The 19,677-nt window shown below is 38.3% G+C and overlaps 1 protein-coding gene and 1 pseudogene across 23 annotated transcripts in view; both read right to left on the bottom strand.

Moving 5' to 3' along the window:
* Positions 1-839: 839 nt before the first annotated feature.
* Positions 840-5,676, bottom strand: LOC139363811 (eukaryotic translation initiation factor 3 subunit K pseudogene; annotated as a pseudogene).
* A 127-nt stretch (positions 5,677-5,803) lies between these two features.
* LOC105471068 (peptidylglycine alpha-amidating monooxygenase) overlaps positions 5,804-19,677 on the bottom strand; it is a 279,410-nt gene continuing 265,536 nt past the window's right edge. For 7 of the 23 annotated variants that reach the window (XM_071098662.1, XM_011723403.3, XM_011723406.2 and 4 more), the window contains 5 exons: positions 18,112-18,211; positions 15,746-15,799; positions 10,231-10,434; positions 7,292-7,348; positions 5,804-6,638 (listed from right to left, as the gene is read on the bottom strand). In XM_071098662.1, the coding sequence (XP_070954763.1) occupies positions 6,457-6,638; positions 7,292-7,348; positions 10,231-10,434; positions 15,746-15,799; positions 18,112-18,211 (597 nt within the window). In that variant the 3' untranslated portion in view covers positions 5,804-6,456. The remainder of the gene's footprint in view (positions 6,639-7,291; positions 7,349-10,230; positions 10,435-15,745; positions 15,800-18,111; positions 18,212-19,677) is intronic. The other 16 variants (XM_024789487.2, XM_071098659.1, XM_024789481.2 and 13 more) reach the window with 6 other exon arrangements.

The following is a 19,677-nucleotide window of genomic DNA, read 5'->3' on the forward strand; positions in this document are numbered from 1 at the left end:
GAATGCAGGAGCCAGGAATAAGCAGAAGCCCCGCCCACATCCAAGTTGGAGGGGGCTGTAACAGCCCAGCCGCAGCTGTGGACCTAGACATCTCTGCACTGTTGGGGACCCAGGAAGCCCCTCTTACTCCCACAGGCTTAGAAATGTCTGCTTTCACTGCCTGGCCTTTCCCTGCTCCTGGCACCCACTGTGATTTTGGAGCAAAGATGAGGCCAAGCTCAGGTGCTGTCATGACCTGGCTGGGAGTGTGCATGCTAGGAGGAGTGCTGACATGCCAGGCCCCTGCCACCCTGGTCCCCTCTGGACTTTGGGTTCTAATGAGCACAGGAGAGAGGCTGAGAGGTTGCTGAGGGTGACTTGGCACAAGCCTGCAGGTGCCCAGGGCACAAACAGTTTGGGTGAACAGTAGGTTGATGGTGGAGGGAGACAGACAGGCTTCTGGGCAGAAAGGGGCAGGTCCCTGGTGAAGCTCCACCTTCAGGCCCGGGATGGCATGAAGCCAGAGGCCCAGAGTGGCAGTTCTGTAGACCGCAGTGAGAACTTACGGTGCTTTATCTGACTTGCCCATGGCCACCCATGGACCAATCAACATGCATTTCCTCTCCTCTAAAACCCATAAAAACCCTGGACTCAACCATACTAGGGCGTCAGGATGACCTTCCTGCAGAGAGGAACTACCCACTGTGGGTCTCCTCTCAGCTGAGTTGAGCAGACATTGGGAGCACCTGCCTGCAGAGAGGAGCTACCCACTCTGGGTCTCCTCTCAGCTGAGAGCTGAGCAGATATCAGGATGACCTCCCTGCAGAGAGGAGCTCACCCACTCCAGGTTTCCTCTCCACTGAGAGCTGAACTCATTAGGATGAACTGCCTGCAGAAAGGAGTTACCCACTTTGGGTCTCCTGAGAGCTGTACTCTTACTCAATAAAGCACCTCTTCACCTTACTCACCCTCCAGTTGTCCACATACCTCATTCTTCCTGGACATGAGACAAGAACTCATGACCTGCCTAGTGGTGGAACTGAAGAGTGGTAACACAAACAGTGCTGAAACACGCCCCTTGCTCACTACGTTGTGGGTGACAAGAAGGAGAGAAGAGAGAAGGAGGGATGAGCTGTGACCCTTCAGGGAGCCCAGACCTAGGAGCACCCGAGGCAGGTCATTGACACCCTTTTCGGGGCTCTGCAGTTCCTGGCATCTCCAAGCTTCTGGGCACCACTGCATTCCCCGGTGCCCACAGTGGAAGCCACTTGTGGTGTGCCTGGTGCAGCTGCAGCCTTGCAGGGAGCCAGCACCTGTGCCAGCACTGAGAGCTACCTGCCTTGTCACAGTCAGCATACCTGGCTGTGTGCAGTGGCCAGACCCCACACTCGCTCACTCATGCACCCCTTACTGCTCTGTGCCTGGCTTGCCCTTGGCAGGCATGGGACCCGGGCTGGATCCTCTGACATTACTACATATGTGGAGAGTCTGAATGAAGGTAAATCCTATATTGAAGAAAGCCAAACTGAGAGGGAAGCCAAATCCTGTTTGTTTCATCTCGGTCTCTGGATCTAGCCATGCCTGGGCTTTTCAGTTATATGAATCAAACAATAATAATAGTTTTTATTAATAAATTGTTAATTCTTGATTATTATTTTCCTCATTTATTATATCATCAGTAATTCTTAATAACAAGAATTTATAACAAGAACATGTTTAGTTCTTAAACCTGTTTCAATTTATTTGTGATTACTAAAGAAGCCTAAGACAATGGTATGTAAAATCATCAAATCTAGAACTCAGAATTTCAGATCTTTTGTGACCTTAACCCAGTGTTCTTTGCAAACTTAACAGAATGGCTAAGACTGGGCCATTATATCAAATAGCGCTGTCTCCTTATCTAGAAGTATAAGTGAGTTGTAAGAACCAGTGCAATTGTGTTGTTCTAGCTACATGCGTGCTTGACACTCTTCCAATTATAGATGACAGATTAATTACCAAATAAGCAAATCAGATAATCACAACTACCAGGAGTTTTTATCATGAGAAATCTCCTGCTGAGATGGTAAAATTATTAGGCAAATAAGTACAAGGCTAGAACTAGCATCAGAAAGGACTCAACTTACCCATCAGTTTTCTAGACAATATATGTATATTTTGAAGGCATGAAGAATTATATAGTATAATATAGTATTCTTTTTTTTTTTTTTAAGTCAACAAATATTTATTAAACACCTGCCGTTACTGGAAGGAGGCCATGATGCTGGACACACTGTCAAAGTCTATCTTCTCCACAAGGTTCTTGGACTTAATGTTCTCTTCCTGGCTACAGATGAAGATCTGCCCTGACTCATCAGCACTCCAGGTGTATTTTCTCATCCACACCTTCAGTTGGCTGTCCGACAGATACCCAGGCATCTCGGCCAGCAGTCAGCGGTCAATGTGCTGGTGATACCCATGACAGGGCAGATAAGCATTCAGACAGAGTCTTCAAAGCCAGTTATACCTTCCAAGAGGTCCATGTTTTCATTTAAGGCTTGCCAGAAGGCCTGAAAGAGGCTGGTCTCCAGGTCCTTGAGGTACAAAATGCATCGGATGGCCACTCTTCTTGATGTGCCTGGCCAATCATGCAGTTGCACAGCATGAAGTTGGTATGTGGCAGGTTGGTGAGGGCCTTCAGCTGGATCTGGGCAGTGATCGTGGTCTGAAAAAATGCTGGGTTGGACTGGTACAGCTTCAGGACAGCTGGGTTGGCTTTCAGATCATAGGCATTCTCTTTGACCTGCATCTCCACAGAGCACTCCAGGGTGGCCAGCTTCTCAGGATTGTTCCTGTTGATACCCTTGAGCAGCTTGCCCACACTGGCTCTCATCTGCTCAAATATCAACATGACTGCTGTCACTTTCCACAGCGAGGGCTGGAAGTGAACACTGGACTGGCACGGTGTCCTCAAATACAGCATTCTTTTTTTTTTTTTGAGACGGAGTCTCGCTCTGTCGCCCAGGCTGGAGTGCAGTGGCGCGATCTCGGCTCACTGCAAGCTCCGCCTCTCGGGTTCACGCCATTCTCCTGCCTCAGCCTCCCGAGTAGCTGGGACTACAGGCGCCCACAACCACGCCCGGCTAATTTTTTGTATTTTTAGTAGAGACGGGGTTTCACCGTGGTCTCGATCTCCTGACCTTGTGATCCGCCCGCCTCGGCCTCCCAAAGTGCTGGGATTACAGGCGTGAGCCACCGCGCCCGGCAAATACAGCATTCTTATCACTTACTCATTTTAAGGGAGTTTGTATAAAATGCATTTTTGTTCAAAAACAAAAAGGGTTCTATTGTCATACTTGTTTTTTATAAGCTCCTATTTTATATTATATCTTGGTATATCTGAATAAGAGTTGCTTTTTTAAATCAGGTCTTCATTGGTAAATCCTTTCTGTATGATGGTACAGTGTATACTCTATTTTCAGACCCAGAAAAATGCATGTCCTTTTTTTATATCAGTACTTTGGATATGTGATAGACATCTTTGTGTTTTGGTGTTTCAAAATTTTTAAGGCTATGAACAGGAATCGTATTTACCATCATCAATGATTATATTCTCTTAATTAAATCATTATACTATAAAAACACTCCAAATAGACTTGCTTATTCTAGCCTTTAGATGTGATTCAAAAATAAAAAGGAAGTTCTTGGGAGGCCACTAGTGGCCTTTTCATGCACCTAAGTTATTTCCCTGGTGGAATAAAGAGCATCAGGGGACTAAAGGAAGACGCTGCTGCTAAGTTCTGGCCCTGAAGATAATTTGCATCTAGGTCTTTTTGTGAATTGAGTTTGAGGCACTGGGGTTGATGACTTCTAGGCCTAACCATCACTCTACAGAGACCACATCTTTGAGAATATTACTTTCTGTGCCTAAGAATGTTTTAAAGTTCAACTACTCTCTGTAGCACTATGTTTCTTGGAGATGAACTATGGAACACCTGAATTCAAATCACAAGGAATGCTTCTTAAAAATGTAGATTTCTAGGACCCACCTAGAATCAGAAACTATGGGAATGGGACCAAATCAGCACTTCTGAAATAAGTACTCACAGTTGATTCTTGCCCACATTAAAGTTTGCGAAGTTTTGCTGTAGGCTACATCAACTTTGAGCTACATGTAGGTGACAGTCTGGGAAACAAGCTCTAATACAAAGTCTATGGATTAAATTGTCATTCAGCTTCCTAAATATTTGATTTTATATAACATCTGGATGAGAGTTAAAAGATGCATGGTAATTTTGAAAAATAATATGCTGATTTAATAAACTAAAGAAGAAAGCTTAGAACAAAAGATTTTATGCAAATGAGAATTCAGGGCCAACTCAGTGAATGACAAGCTATTCTTCTAACTCTCCCAAATCATATTCTCTAGGTACTTTAATAGAAGAAAAAATGAAAGCACAGATGTTTCCCTTTGCTTTTTTAATAAGTCAATTGTGCCCATTTTAATTATCCAATTTAACACATCCAACAATTAAGGCATTCAGATTTTGGTGCTAACAGTCATATTAAAACAACTCAGATCCTGTCCTCCCCCTCCAAACATCTGTAAACTATAATTTATGTGATAATATAGCTACCCACTTATTGTAATTGGCAAGATAGAATAGCCATTCTTGAAGACAATGGTTTTTCAACTGTGATCGCACATTAGAAACGCCTGAACAAATTTAAAAACATGAACTATACCTGTATTCCATTGTCAGACAACTAAATAAAGATCGCTGGAAAGAGCGAGTGCCCAAAAATATTTTCTTAAATTCTCCAGGTGATTCTACTGTGGCTAGGCCTAGGATTCACTCCTCTGGGGCATTTCTCAGGCAGTGCCTTCTCTGACTCGATAAATGAAGTTCAGCCAAGAATAATCAGTGGAAAGATTGCCTGAAGTCAATGTTCATTACTTTCCAGGCTACCATCTTCAATTAACCCAGGTTGGCAGAATAAAAGTGGAGTGCTAGAACAGGATTGTAATGCCCTAGCAGACTTACTGTTTCCCAATTTCCCTTCTGTACTCTCATGTACTTTACGATTAGTCAATTATATCTGTATTATTCCAACTACTACTATGATGCCTGAAAAACAGGCTGGCATTTTTGAAAAAGAATTCTAGATTCCTGTCATTTTAAAGTGGAAAATTATCTGGTTCTTACTAACTTGCATTGATGAATTATGAAAAAGATGTTTTAAAACTAATTTGCAGTCACTGTAAAAGATGAATATATTCCTATGGATGCATGGGAATTTTATTTTATTTTAGCGAAAGGACCTCACTTTGCAGCCTGGGCTGCAGTAGAGTGGATTGATCATAGCCCACTGCAGCCTTGAATTTCTAGGCTCAAACGATCATCTGCTTGGCCTCCCAAAGTCTTGGGAGTATAGGCTTGAGCCACTATACCTGGCCTGAAATTATTTTTTAAAAGGAAAACTATTATTAGTGATCCCTACTGATGGATCATTTGCATATGTAATTTGAGATACAGGTTTCCTCTGTGACCACCTTTTATTAAAGTATTTATCCTTTGATTGATATGTAGGCAAAAACCCTCTTTGGATTTTAGAAGAGCCTGACTTTACAAATGTATGTAAACTCAGGCTGGTTTTTAATTTATATTGGCTACCTAACAAAGTATCTTCTAAATTTTGTACAATACACACATTTATTTTGGTGGAAGACATTGAGTAAGTTTCTCTAATCTTTGTGGGTTTGTGTAATTATTATAAAAGTTGCATGTAAAATATTTGCAAATTTTTGCAAATATGCAAAAACTGGAAAATACACTCTGACAGCTAATGCTTTGAAAACACTTTATTACACAAATTACATTCAGATTCTGAAAATAGTGTTCTAACAGTGTAGCCATCTAAAAATAAGACATCCCAGAAACACACCAACTGAAGAAGAAAATTTAAAAGAGAATTTAAATAGAGACTTTTTTATTTCCCTCATTGCAATATAATGTTAGTGATTTTAAAAAAATAGGAGATTTAGCAGCTTTGTCGTCATGTAGCACAAAGTTTCTCTTTACTGCCACAGGCTGAGAATGCTGAACAGGAAAGGCACCAAAGAAAGACACTGGCAATGAAAGTGCTATTGGGAAAATACTGTGTTCAAGCAAAGAATGGGGTTATTTACATCCAACAAAAAGTCTCAAAGTGTAAATGGGCAAATCTTCCATAGTTAGATTAGTACTATGATGGAAAAAGAGGACTGTTTCTCTAGTCTATGTTCATATAAAGACAATGGCATTGTTACGAACTTTTAGGAAACTCCTCAACTAGAAACAGAAGCCAACTTAACCAAAACGAAGTAAATAAAGTGTGTACAGTCCCACATAGACTAGTACAGTTTACAATTAAATACACAGAACTTTAAACGTGCTAAAGGGAAAGGAATCTGACATTCTGGGTAAATCTCACTTAATCTAAATCAAAGCTTGGTTTTCAGGAGGAGGAAGGTGCGGGTGCAGGCAGAGGTGCTGAATACTCCTCTTCTGATTCACTTCCGTCATCCTCCTCTTTCTCTTGGTCACTGCCCTCGGTGCTAAGCCGGTCAAACCCTTTTCGACTGTAACCCTTACGGCTTGCAAAGAAATTTCCAAGGTTTAAGCCTCCACTTCCCTTTCCTGAAAAAAACCAAACAATAACAAATTGGGTTAAGTTTGCAGCAGTGATTGTTTCCTTGTAAATTCTTAAATGGTAAACAAAGTCAGAAGGTGGGGATGGGAAAGGGGAGATTATTTTATTTATTTTAAAAAATAGAAAAACAGACAAAGAGACCTATCCTTCAGAGCCATATAGATGCTACTATTAAAAGAAAGAAGAAAAACAAAAGCTCCCGAGTATTATGTATTTCTGCGGGAATATTTCATATTTCACCTCCTGCTTTTCTCCAGCTCTCTGCCCAGAACTAGCCTCCCTGGAGCAGCTCCTCAGTTCAATGACTTTAAGAAAAGGTCATCTTTACTATGACAAACATTGACATGCCAACAGGAGTGACAGAAAATTTGCTGAAGACAAATGAAGCCAGGTAAAAGGCAGGGGAAGAGAATTAGATAATGCAGAATGGGAAAAATAAAACTGGGAAATCTGCTGCCAGACCCATGCACTTCAGTTTAGTTTATGGTGTACATTCTGTATTTACTCTGGGAGATGCTAAGCTGTATACAATGTGCTTTATCTTCAGAAACAAAATATGAAATATCTCCTTGCTTTTTAAAAGACATGTGCTTGTTGACTTTGAACCAAACATAAAGGGTTCTAAAAGGTCATGGCATACCTCTAAATCTTCCCAGTACTCTTCCTGAACTTGTCTCGAGTTTGTGTTCAGAATCTGCTAAAAAAAGATAGCACATTTCAAAATGAGTCCCAGTCATCTTCCTCAACCCATGCACTCAACTTCCAACTTAAATTCAGGAACTTGTGAATGATAAAGCAAGACCTGGCTCTTGTCTGTATGCAATTCTAATTTTTAAGAAAGGCGGTATATTTTCGAGACATACATAAAGGGCCCAAGCTGGGTTTGACTCTGCCTGTGTCTCTTACTGGCTGTGTGATCTTGATGAATTACTTCTCTGAGCTTCAGTTTTCTCCTCTGAGAAAAGAAAGATCAAGGAGAATCCCTGTCTGTAAGGCTGAGATCAGACATTGCATGTGACACATTTAGAACAGTACCTGTAGATATACAGTAAATGCTCAATAAATCACAGCTTTTTTTTAATGAGGAAAGAATTGTTACCAATAATTTGTAAAATTTTTCAATCTTTGGTTATTATAATTTAGGAATAATTGCCTTCAGCTTTACTATTTCTACTGACAGTATATGTCTTGCTTGAGAAAGCTTTGGATCCATGTATGTCGTTTCTTCTTTATGTAAGACATAAGTGAAGGGAAAGGACATGACATGCTGAGTATTCTCCAAGCATAGTAGGTGACCTACATGTTCCCAATAGGACTGCCTATCTCCATAAAGGATAGACTCTTTTTCCTTATGGGGAGGCAGAACTCCCAATGGGTTTCATTATTTCCCTCGCTGTGTCTCTCCCTGTACTCTTTCCCAGGCTTCATCACTCCCTCAAGGGGCTATGGTCAGGAAAATCAGGCCTGGGGTTGTCCTGTTAGGTCTTTAACCAGGGCTGAAGGCAGCATCATGGAAAAAGATAGCGGCAGATTAGACGAAAGGGGGAAGACAGTGATGCAGAAAGAAATAGGCAAGAAGGGAAGAAGAATCTGGTAAGACTGTTAGAAAGCCAACAAATTAGATTGTAAGTTCTGCAAGGATATTCCTTAGTTTTGTATCCCCCTGTGCCTAGCACAGTGTCTGATATGGAGTCAATACATAATAAGGAATGATGAATAAATGGAAGGTCCTTTATTAGGGTTTTTAATAACCTTAAACTGGATAAGATCTATCAAGGACAAATTTGGAAAAAAAGTGAGAAGCTGATCTACTACTACTGCTACATATGAAACTTCAATTTTTCTAAGTAAAACCCGATCAAGTAATGGCAATTTTCTAGGGTTTGACCTGGATTTCTGCCTTCCTAACACATTCCTGTAGTCAGCATCATGTAACAGTGCTGTGTCACATGTGCTTAACAGCAAACAGAAGAGACCAAACCTTCCTTACTCCCTAGCCACTGCTTCTGCCAGATTGGGTTGGTTACCACCATTCCTGCCACCTGCCCCTAGGCCCCACTGTTCCTACTACGCTGTATATTTATCACTGCACTTACCACCCTCTACTATAATTTTTTTGTTTCATGTCTCTTTCATATGTTATCTATTTTGTGAGCTCAGTTGATTTATTTATTCATTCTTTCAACAACAATTTATTAAACCACTAGTATCAGGAACTATTATTTGTGCTGGGGCCATATCAGTACTCAAGATATGGATTCTTTCTCATTTGAAGCATGTATATATCACCATGAAGACAATTACTATGTTTATTTCTCTTTGCCCCTACTTATGACAGTTCCAGATCTGTAACATGGACTCAATAGAAGTCCTTTTTGGGAAGAGTTAACTATATTTTTGCAGAGATTTATTAATGGCAGATGGAAAGCAAAAGAAAGTCCAAGAAAAATTCCCTTTTACAACATATTAAGTTGAATTTTCTGTTTTCTGTTTCCATGCCTTTTTCTGTGTCAGGGCTTTGCCAAGGGCACTGAATCCCTGCCATGGCTGCCTTGACCTGAAATAGGATCAGATGCTGTTTCTTGATCAAATGCTCCCCGTCTCCCTGGTCCGTGGATTTCTTCCCACACACAACTACAGACTTGCTCTAGGACTTGGGGACCCAGCCAAGGGACTGCTACTGAGAGGTGAGAAGCATGATTTGGGTTATTTGTTTATTTATTTAGATGTCCTAAAATAAACTCAGCTCTTGGATCCTGTATTGTGATAATTATTTCATAAAATCCTAACTCTGGTATTAGACTCTGCCTTGTTCAGTTATGGAAGGCTGATGGTCTAAATTATGACTATTCAAAAACTATCAAATGGTTTGTTATAGAAATAATTAATTTTCCTTGAAAACTAAGGTTTAAGACAAGTGTTTTTTTTATAACTTCTTATGCCTTTTATTACATTACCAATGATTATTCATCATAACCATTGGTGGTATTAATTGAGTACTTCTTAGGTTCCAGGTATCCTGATAAATGCTTATGTACATTGTTTCATCTAATATTTGTACAACCTTGTAAGGTAACTATTTTATCCTCACTTTTTTATGAGAAAACTGGTCTGGAGAGATTAAGTAACTTGCCCATGGTCATGTAGCTAGGAGCTAGATCCAGCCTAATGGGAGAAAAACACAACCTGAAAAACTGACCCAGGTACTTTGAGGACTGGGCCTCTTCTTAACAGCAGGTATCTCCTCCTCTGGTCATTCAGCTAATTTATACTGACTCTACTACCTACAATTTCATATGGAGACATTAATTGGGCTTAAGCCAATTGCTAAAAGGTAGCATTAAAGGTTATATTTTAATCTAAATATCCAAATTTCAGAGTCTCCAGATACTATTTTTTACTGTAATATTAACTAGGGGCAATATTTGGAACACAGACAATAATGTCAAAAATGGTAGAGAGCATTAAAAACAAAAAAACAAAGACAGTGAAAAAAATCCCAAGCAAACTCCTGAGGATAATTAGGGCAAACACTCTTTCAAAGGCAGGTTCCAAGTTCACGGGGCTCATTTTACTTGCCTCCAAAGGCCCTTGATTTTTTCCACCGAATAAATATGGCAATGGCCAGCAGGACAACCACCGGAATAACCAGAAGGGTTGTAATGAGAACAACAGGTACTCCCGAGCCTGGCTCTTTGATCAGTTTCTGTTTCTCTTGCATCTTCTGTAATTCTGAGGAGGTGGGTTTGTTCTCCATTTTGGTTTCAACAACTGCCTCGGCTTCTTCAGGGAAAGAAGAGTTCACAATATTCAACTGACTCAAAGATTTCAAACCCCCCTTACCCACCCCTACCCATTCAAATCAATAACTGTTCACAAAGAACTTGTTGACTCCAGTGTACATGGGGTTCATGTTTTAATACCTGAATCTACCAAGCTGGCAGCAGGCATTGTGATTAGTTATTTCCACTGAATCGTTTTTCACCTTCAAATTAGTTTTCTTTTATTCTACCTTTAATACCCTCTTTAGCTATAATTCCACAGAATATATATCCTTTTGTAGTTTTCCAAAGGTAAAATTAACAAGGCAGTACTGTGTAAGGGAAAGAATTGGTGTGCATACTGAAATCAAACAAACCTGGGTACAAATCCCAATTCTCCTAAATACTAGCCGTATAACTTTGGGCAAGTTACTTAAATTATCTGGGCCATAGTAACTTCATCTATAAAATTTTAATAATAGGACCTCCTTCATAAAACTGTTGGGTGTAAATGTCTGTCATAAAAAATGCATATAATAAGTGTTTGCTTCCTTGTATATTTAGTTTAAAAATATTTTTCATGTTCAATTAATTTTTGATACTTCAAATGTATGCTGCACACATTAATGCTAGGATTACAAAAGAAAAAAGGAACTATGTCCTTTTCAGGCTCTTTTATATTGTTTTCAGCAAAATGTGAGTACAGACAGATGAACTGTGTATATCTTTTTGTTACTGATGAAAATAACTAACAACTATTATAATAACTAAAAGTATTCTGTAACATTGGCAGGCACTGGGTAGGTATCAAGCCTAAAGTACTGTTTGAGAAATTGATACAATGAAACTATATATATAGTTTTATATATATATATATATATATATATATATATATATATATATATATAAGCTGCTGCAGTGATCTTAATAACTAATGACGTGAAAATGAGGTTGAGCTTTGAGACATCCTTGTCCTACTCTAGTGTACAAAGGCTGGTAAGAACTTGCCCATACTAAAAGTTAGAACCACATTTGCAGGAAGACTCACAGGTCATACATTTCTGAAATTTCCATTTCTTGGTATGCCCTTCTGCCCTACAATACAGAATGCATTGTAAAGCCTCAAGAAGATTTTGACAAAATGGTAGGGATAACACAATCAGGAAAATCTTTGGTTAATGTTTAGTAGGTATAGACTCAGCTTAGTAGTTTGCTGGACAATCCTCTGAATAAATGTTTCTCAAATTATTTAAGACACTGTCAACATAATTTATAATACAAACAGATGGTAGGTTCCAACTTTTCACTTCAACATTCTGAGCCAGCATCTTTTACAGTCTCAATGACATCTATTGAGTACTTACACCATCATCAGGCATCGTTTTCCTTTAATCATCACACCAAGCCTATGAGTAGGCACTATTATTATCATCACCATTTTGTAGATGACCTCATAGTCCTTTCCTTCCCTGTACTATGGCTAAAGGGACATTATCCTTTGTTTTCTTTTGTCCACTCAAGTGACTCTTGAAACTTGAAAGGGAGGGAAGGAAAGGAGCTGGTTCATAGACCTAGAAATGGTTCAAATATAACTTTTCTATGTCTAGTTTCTGAGGGGAATACAGGTGTGATTTCTATTCTTTCTGACCACTGATTGTTTTGTCTTTTTTTGTTTACTATAGGAAAGATATACAAAATTGCTCTATATTTAAGCTTATTCTATATTTAAATAAGACAGTTGCAATAAATAGATCATGGGAGTAAAAAACATAGGCCAAAGATGTAGGTTGGCATTTAAGAACTTGTTCCTTTTGGAAGAAGGAGTTGTTCCTGTTTGAAGTGGGTATTATCAGAGTAGTTAGTGCCTGTCATTTAGTAAGTTTATATGCACCTAATATACAATGGGTATACTAGGTCATATCTAGTTTCATGGATAAGGCAGAACCAGAATTGGGCAACATTAAATGGAAGGAACTGTGGATGATACAGGTGAAAGACTAAAAGAATCAGTTTAGCATTCATAGAAAGTAATGAGAAGGAGGCAATGAACGTGCTAAGATATAATACATACACAGCAGTTTAGAAATTCTTGATTGTCACATCACTTCTGATATTTTGAGTGTTATCTACTAAAAATACTTAAACATCCCAACTTTTGGAACTGGCTGAAATATATTTAAGATTTAAAAGATGCTCTGTATTTTTAAAAAGGAGGCTAAAAATTTAAAATGTTCCATTCTGAAGAAAATAAACAATATTGCTACTCTTCACAAGAGCATTTATATGTAGGGTATAATGTCTAAAACAATAGTTATAACTTAAGAGTCTAAGAATTCCACTGAAAGCATGAAGAATAATCCAAATTCTGCCACTTTCACTCTTTATCCTAAATTCTTTTATTAAAAATCCCAATAATTTGGAGCATCCATGATGAATGAATAGAGAAGAAGCTCTAAGATTAGCCAGAACACTAGGTTTCTGGAAAATAGGAAGCACCTAGAATGACCATTATTTTGTCATACAAAGTGCCAGGTATATTCTGGGTAGAATAAACATGCCTTAAAATTGTATAAGAGTGCAAGCCCTTGTAGCATCTCTATAGATATTTGGAAATAAACAAATTTTCTAAAAGCTGATGTATGACAGTTTTTCTTCTTCTTTAAAGCAATGCATTTAGAAAGGGAGGTTAGCTGCATTCCTTTGTGAGTGCACATATATATGTATGTGCAAATCTGTCTCCCCCTAACAGAAGAGAAGTCTAGAGACCACTTGGAATTGGAATAACTGGGACAGGAAGGGAAGGGCATTCTTAATACAGCAATTGTATCCCAGTTCATCACAGACAGAACTGAAGGCCTGAAGGCAAATGGCATACTAGGAAGTAACTGGTTAGAGGACATGAAAAGTGCATATAGTACCAATGAGATCATTCTTTTTTTCTTAAATGTAATGTGCTTCCTTACAATGTGTTGATTACCATAAGGCCTAAAAAGCTAACTGCACTAAAGAGGTTTTTTGATTTTTTAAAAGTTTTATTGAAAGTGATTTAAGGCCATTATCATCTTATATTGGGGGGGTGTGCCTGGGGGTGAGGGCTATGCTTTGGTGAGATATTGGTATGCCTGTTTTATCTCTAGTAACTTTATTAGAAAGTTTAAATCCTTTTCATTAGTTTTTTATCATCTCAAATTATCTTATCCTTACAACTTCCTTAGAACACTTGTTCTGAAACCTTTTTAATAGTAATTAGTTATATGACTATTCATAGTAGGGATAAGTGTTATCAAAGGCAACTCAAATTTGGGGATTTAAAATTAACATGTAACTACAAGGCTATTAAGTCTGAAACTGTGTTTTCCCTTCTCTTTTATAAAGGGTTGTTTGAATTAAACTTCGAGATACTGATAAAAAAATAAGATCTAGAAATCCAGCATGATTTACATTCCCTTTGTAATAAGAATATAATCTTAAAAAAAGGTTTAATGAGAGTCACATGGGTTCAAAGAAGAAGAGACAACTTCATTTGAGTTTGGGTAACTATGAAAACTGGACTGTCAAGGCAAGACATTTCAGTAAAATTTACTGTTTGAACTGCTGGGTTTGACCACAAAGTCAGAAGGTTTCTGACCAATTGGACTCAGTGGTGTGCACATGGGAGAGAGGAAATGGCCTATATGACAGCATTATTCATCCTTCATTGACCGGCTAAGGTGAGGTCAGTATGGCTAAGCTGTTCTCAGCAGGCCAACCAGTACCACCTAGAATTTTTTTGGTGAGATCTATTTAAACAGAAATGATCTGAGACTATTTTAAAATTCTAGAGGTTTCAGAGTAAACTATAACCATTCCCAACTTGCAGTTCTTGGAAGAATTTATAGTGAATGAACTGGTGGTATCAGTCTCTCCTCAGCAGTATAGCAATAGTGGTTAAGAGTGCAGACTTTGGTACCAAACAGATTTTGGTTTAATGCTTGATTCTAATATTTACTGTCTAATATTTACAGTAATTCTGATCCTCAATTTCCTCATATGTAAAATGGGGATAATAGCAGTTATTACAAGGTTGGCATAAGGATTAAATGTAATAATTTCTGTATAGCCCATTGTTTCTGCTCTGTAAGTGATAGCTACTATTAACAGTATGATCTTTCCCAACATTTTTATTCTAGGACAAACAGAACTTGCCAACAATTCTATATATAGCAAAGACATAACTAGGGGGACAGGAACCTTCCTTAGTATATGAGTGTGATATGAATGCCACTTCATAGTGTCACTTGGGTAGGATCTCTACAAATGCCAAACAATTGCCATTTGTTTTATAATATTATATTACCCCTTGAGCTGGCTATATTTTCTTATCTGTCTACATAAAATCCTTAAACTCCCCCTTGCTGTTGCTGCTTTTCATTTCTTTTCCAGCTGCTTTGATGAGAAAAGAAAACAAGTAAGCCTAAGGTTGTGTCTGAATGTCTAGGTGAATCATTTGTGAAGCAACTAATAGTGGAATCCCCTTGCTACTTAAATATTAGGTAGCATGAGAAACTCATGGCGAGTCCTTAACTGGAAATGACATGTCAAAACCCTGCAGATGTTAGAATGTACAAATATAAACTGATCCTAGGAAAGAGACAAAATAAGTTGACAGGGACTCCATATGAACCCAGTGGTTGCTTACCAATAGCTAAATCCCATTTCCCTAGTCTTGATATTATATACCAGTGATATGCTTATTTGTATATGTGTATATGTATGTAACTTTCCCCCTCTCTCCTTATAAGGCCATAAGGTCAGGTGCAGTCTCATTTCCCTTAGACCTGCGATAGTGCTTTATACACAAAAGGCCCTCAGTAAATCGTGGGAGCTGAATAAGATAGAAGCTAAAGAAACAGCTAATCTTTCCATACTATTATAGCACTGACCCACCAAAGATATTTGTCATTCCTTTATATTAATAGAGCATATTAAGAAAAGGTTTTTCCAATATGCCAAATGGCATTTTTCTACCTGCTTGGGGTTAATGTACTCCCCAAAGTGGCTGACTTCTTTTCTTCTCTGAATATCTCTGGCTCACTAGTTATAGATTTATTGTATCCTCAATCACTTTCCATCACTTGAAATCAGTAATTTGAACTCATTATGACTGCTCCATTTATCAAAAAAAGAGAAGTGGCAACATACAGGTTTAAAGGCTCAGTACATAGCAGAAGTCATTGATAATTTACCAGATTATATTTTTAGCCTGGTAATTTTTTAAGTTGCAGTCAAGGGCCATAAAAGAATTCAACACAGCTAGACTTTGGTTTTATAGTAATAAGAGGAATCTGACCTACCTTTGATTTCCTGGACCTCAATGCCAGCCTTTTTAACTGATCGATGTTCCACTTCTGTAACAGCACAGCAAGGAGAGAAAAAAGTCAGAATCTCCAAAAAGAACATTTGAAAATTTAACTTTGATATTAATTTTACTCAGTAGAAAATATTTCCTTAATTCATCAAATGCATTATTATATTAGAAAAGAGTTCAATGCAAACCACTAATTAAGTGGTCCATAAATCCTGGATAAAATCTCCTAGGGAAAGCTAAAATATTTCTAAGGACTTCATATTTAGAATGAGCTTTTTCTTGTAGAGTTCATAATATTGTATTATTTCTGAAAGACCAAGCAGTTCTGCTTTCATGTGTACAATATCTTAGACTGATTACTAGTTCTGCCATGTTGGGTTACCAGTCTTCTAGTTGATGTTAATGGATTTGACCAGTTAAATACAAGGATGCAAATAAATAAGACACCGATTTAATCCTCAGTGGCAGTCTTACTGTTCCAGATGTACTATTTTCCAGATTTATTGCACTCTGCTCTATGCAGAGGGCTTCTCTATTTTGAAGTTGAATGCCATATTGCTGTGCTTTTCCACCAGGAGATGTACCAAAGTCACTTGGGAGAACTTTCTAAAATACACATAATATTCCTCTTCTTTCTGTATATCTTGAGTGGGGACTGGCCATGTGTATTGTAACAGTCCCTGCCACAGGTAAATCAGACATGCATCTTCTGATTTTCAAACCACTAGGGTGGTATAAAGCAGGTGTCCCCAAACCCCAGGCTGTGGCCTGTTAGGAACTGGAACGCATAGCAGGAGGTGAGTGGCACCTGCGCTCTGCCTCCTGTCAGATCAGTGGTGGCATTAGATTCTCATAGGAACCTGAACCCTTTGTTGAACTGTGCATGCAAGGGATCTAGGTTGCATGATCCTTGTGGAATAGTTTTATCCTGAAACCATTCCTCTGCCCATGGTCTGTGGAAAAACTGTCTTCCATGAAACTGGTCCCTTAATGCCAAAAAGGATGGGGATCATGGCTGGGCCTCAGACTGAAATCTTAATGAGTTCAGGAATCACATTCCTATCCATAAAATTAAGATATTGGCTAGATTTTCTTCTGAATTCTTCTCCATCTTTAAAAGTATTTGTGCATTTGTTTTTGTTCTGAAAATCCTCAGTTTAGTCATGCAGTTAGGGGTTCTCCATCTATCTTTGCCTTCTTGTCTGACCACGCCTTCTGGATCCTCTTTGACAATTCAGGTGGTGAAACAGCCACATTTGCAAGGGAAATGTGAAGCTACTGCTGGAGTGGCATAGTCCATGGGCATCTCTGCTCACTCAATCCTAACTTGGTTCTTCTTACACAACTGCAAACATTACTCAAAGGATAGTTCTGACTACAAAAGTTACCAAATTAATTGATATCCAAACCCTGTATGGTATCTGATTATGTGTATGGACTCCTGGTTTTACTTTCCATTGCTGTAATTTGTTTTCCTGCCTTTTTATAATTTATATTTTTACTTTTATAACTAACATTTTTCTTCATAGTTTACATATCTTGTTTTTGTCCTTTATCTAAAACTACCTGTTGCAGCTCCTGATACCTCAAATTTATCATCCCCAATTATTTTCCTTACTCTCACCTTCTCCTATTTGGGCCCTGCCATGTTTTAAAAGTATTTCTGGACATTGAAGTTTGTGTCCTATCAAGCATTTGGTACACTTCAATTTAAAAAATTTATTTGTTTTAGCATGATATTAGGGGTAAAAAGTTAGTCTACTTTTTAGGGATTAAAAATGACATCCAAATTGCAAATAGAAAACTCTAAAACTAGTTAGTGGGATCCTGATGCAGCAAATCTATACTTAGACAAAACATTTTGAGTTACATGAAAATATAGCAATTCAGTTATTTGGGAAAGCTGAAGTCCAAGCAGAAAATTTAAAGTGCTTCCTCTTTGGGATAATATGTCTCATACAGATGCTGGTATCTCTAGATGCTCAGCAGCTACTGAGAGCTAAAGGGCCATATGGGAATTATGCCTTATGGAAAGAAGTCAACCCCTCTGCTTTGCCAAAGCCCCCTCCCTCCTTCTGGAACTAAGCTGGAATTAACGTTGACTTTTAATGTAACAGACAGTACTTCAGGCATCAAGAATTTCCTGTGGAAACAAGGGGATAAGTGCCAGCAAAAAAAAAAAAATCATGTTTCTTTCCACTTAATGGACACCAAATAGGTCTTTTAAGAACTGCTTTATACCTTGATTCCTACTCTCATCAGTAAAAAGGAAATGCAAATGTTTTTGTTTCATATGCTTTTAAGCAATCAAACTGAGGGAAAATGTGAACAATAATACTATGAAAACCATACTCTCAGTCAAAGTGAACTTCCACACAGTGTTGGTATGAGCATCTCCAATGTACACGGTCCCATCTTCAGATGCAACAATATCATGAGGCATATCAAAGTGCTGCCAAAAGAAGAAGCCACACATTAAAGTGGTGAGCCTTTACTTGAATCCTTCATGAAAAGGCAGAAAAACAAAGCAAAGTCAACAACAAAACATACTGCTCAAACCAAAGCAAAATATTTCCTATTGAAGCAACTCAAGGCTGAAGGGAGTCATTCATTCATTCATGCCTTGGGTACTGACTCTTCCAGACATAATTCTAAACATTGAGAAATGCTAAGGAACCCCCACCACTGACTTTCAAGTCTTTTAAGTGTTAAAATTTACAGGTAGATTATTTTTTACAATACTGTTTACTTGGTGTTACATTATGTCTAGTTATTTATATTGATTTTTGCCTTCAAGTTTCTTCTACCTTTTAATAACTATCAAATTTACTTTTTTAAATTTGTACAAGTAAAGTCTAGGTATTAATTTTTATTATTCCCATCAAGCTATCATGTGCTACCTTAAAAACTATTTGTGTATTATCGATAAGAAAAATCATTTCAGAGATTTGGGACATTTAATTTTTTGAAATATATACTAAGAGATATGTAGCAATGTGGGGTTTTATGCTCTTGAAGTCTTATGTTTGTGATGTTTTCAGTCAGCAAAGGAAACAAATTGAGTGTTACCTCCAAGTATTTCCTGGGCTTTTGTCCCTACTTCAGATGTTCTGCATTTTAATATATCTTTCTCTGTTTCAAATCACTGTCATCTCCATTATGAAGACACAAGAGACAGGGGAGATCCTTTTGTGACTTTCTTTTAGGGGTCACCAAACTAGTTCTTGGAAGAGAAGGCTTAAAATGTTGTGCTGCTAATTTCCATCTGTCTCTGGAAGCCTCCAAAGGTGCCCTGGATCTGGCAGTTGGCAGGATATAGATAACATCTGTCACCTTTGAGGCCAGAAGTCCTGCCTGGATACACAGTTATCAAAAATATAACTACTGAGTATCCAGACTGTGGGCTTATCAGCCAACATCTGCCTACCTGATGTACTGAGTTCAAAGGGAACTAATGAGACAAACTACTGTTCCTAGCTCAGTTTAGGTGGAGCAGAAGAATACATGCTCTGGAGATACTATTGTACTTTAGAAATCATCAAGTTTATCACACTGAAAAGAAAAATGAGATAGCTGTGCCAAGGAGTCGCATTTTTTTCATACTTTCAAATAAGCTGTGACAAATGTGTAGAGAAAAACAGAGTCAGAAATCAAAATGCTGCCTTGCTGAAATCCTGCAGGCTTGTCATTAAATGTTCATCTTTTTTGGGAGGTTCAGTTAATGGATGGCAAAAGACTACCAAATGATAGGCCACTCCTGTTCTATACTGTAATATATTCTTAGAAGTTTCTTTGTAAAACATATGGTTGTAGAATACTTCATATTTTCTGATAGGAAAAATATAATGATGGGGAAATAAAGGTGAGGAAGGAATGTGTAAACTATTCGCTGGCTAAGAACTTTGCTTTACATAAATC

The sequence above is a fragment of the Macaca nemestrina genome, chromosome 6 (genome assembly GCF_043159975.1).
Source record: "Macaca nemestrina isolate mMacNem1 chromosome 6, mMacNem.hap1, whole genome shotgun sequence".
Classification (NCBI taxonomy): domain Eukaryota; kingdom Metazoa; phylum Chordata; class Mammalia; order Primates; family Cercopithecidae; genus Macaca; species Macaca nemestrina.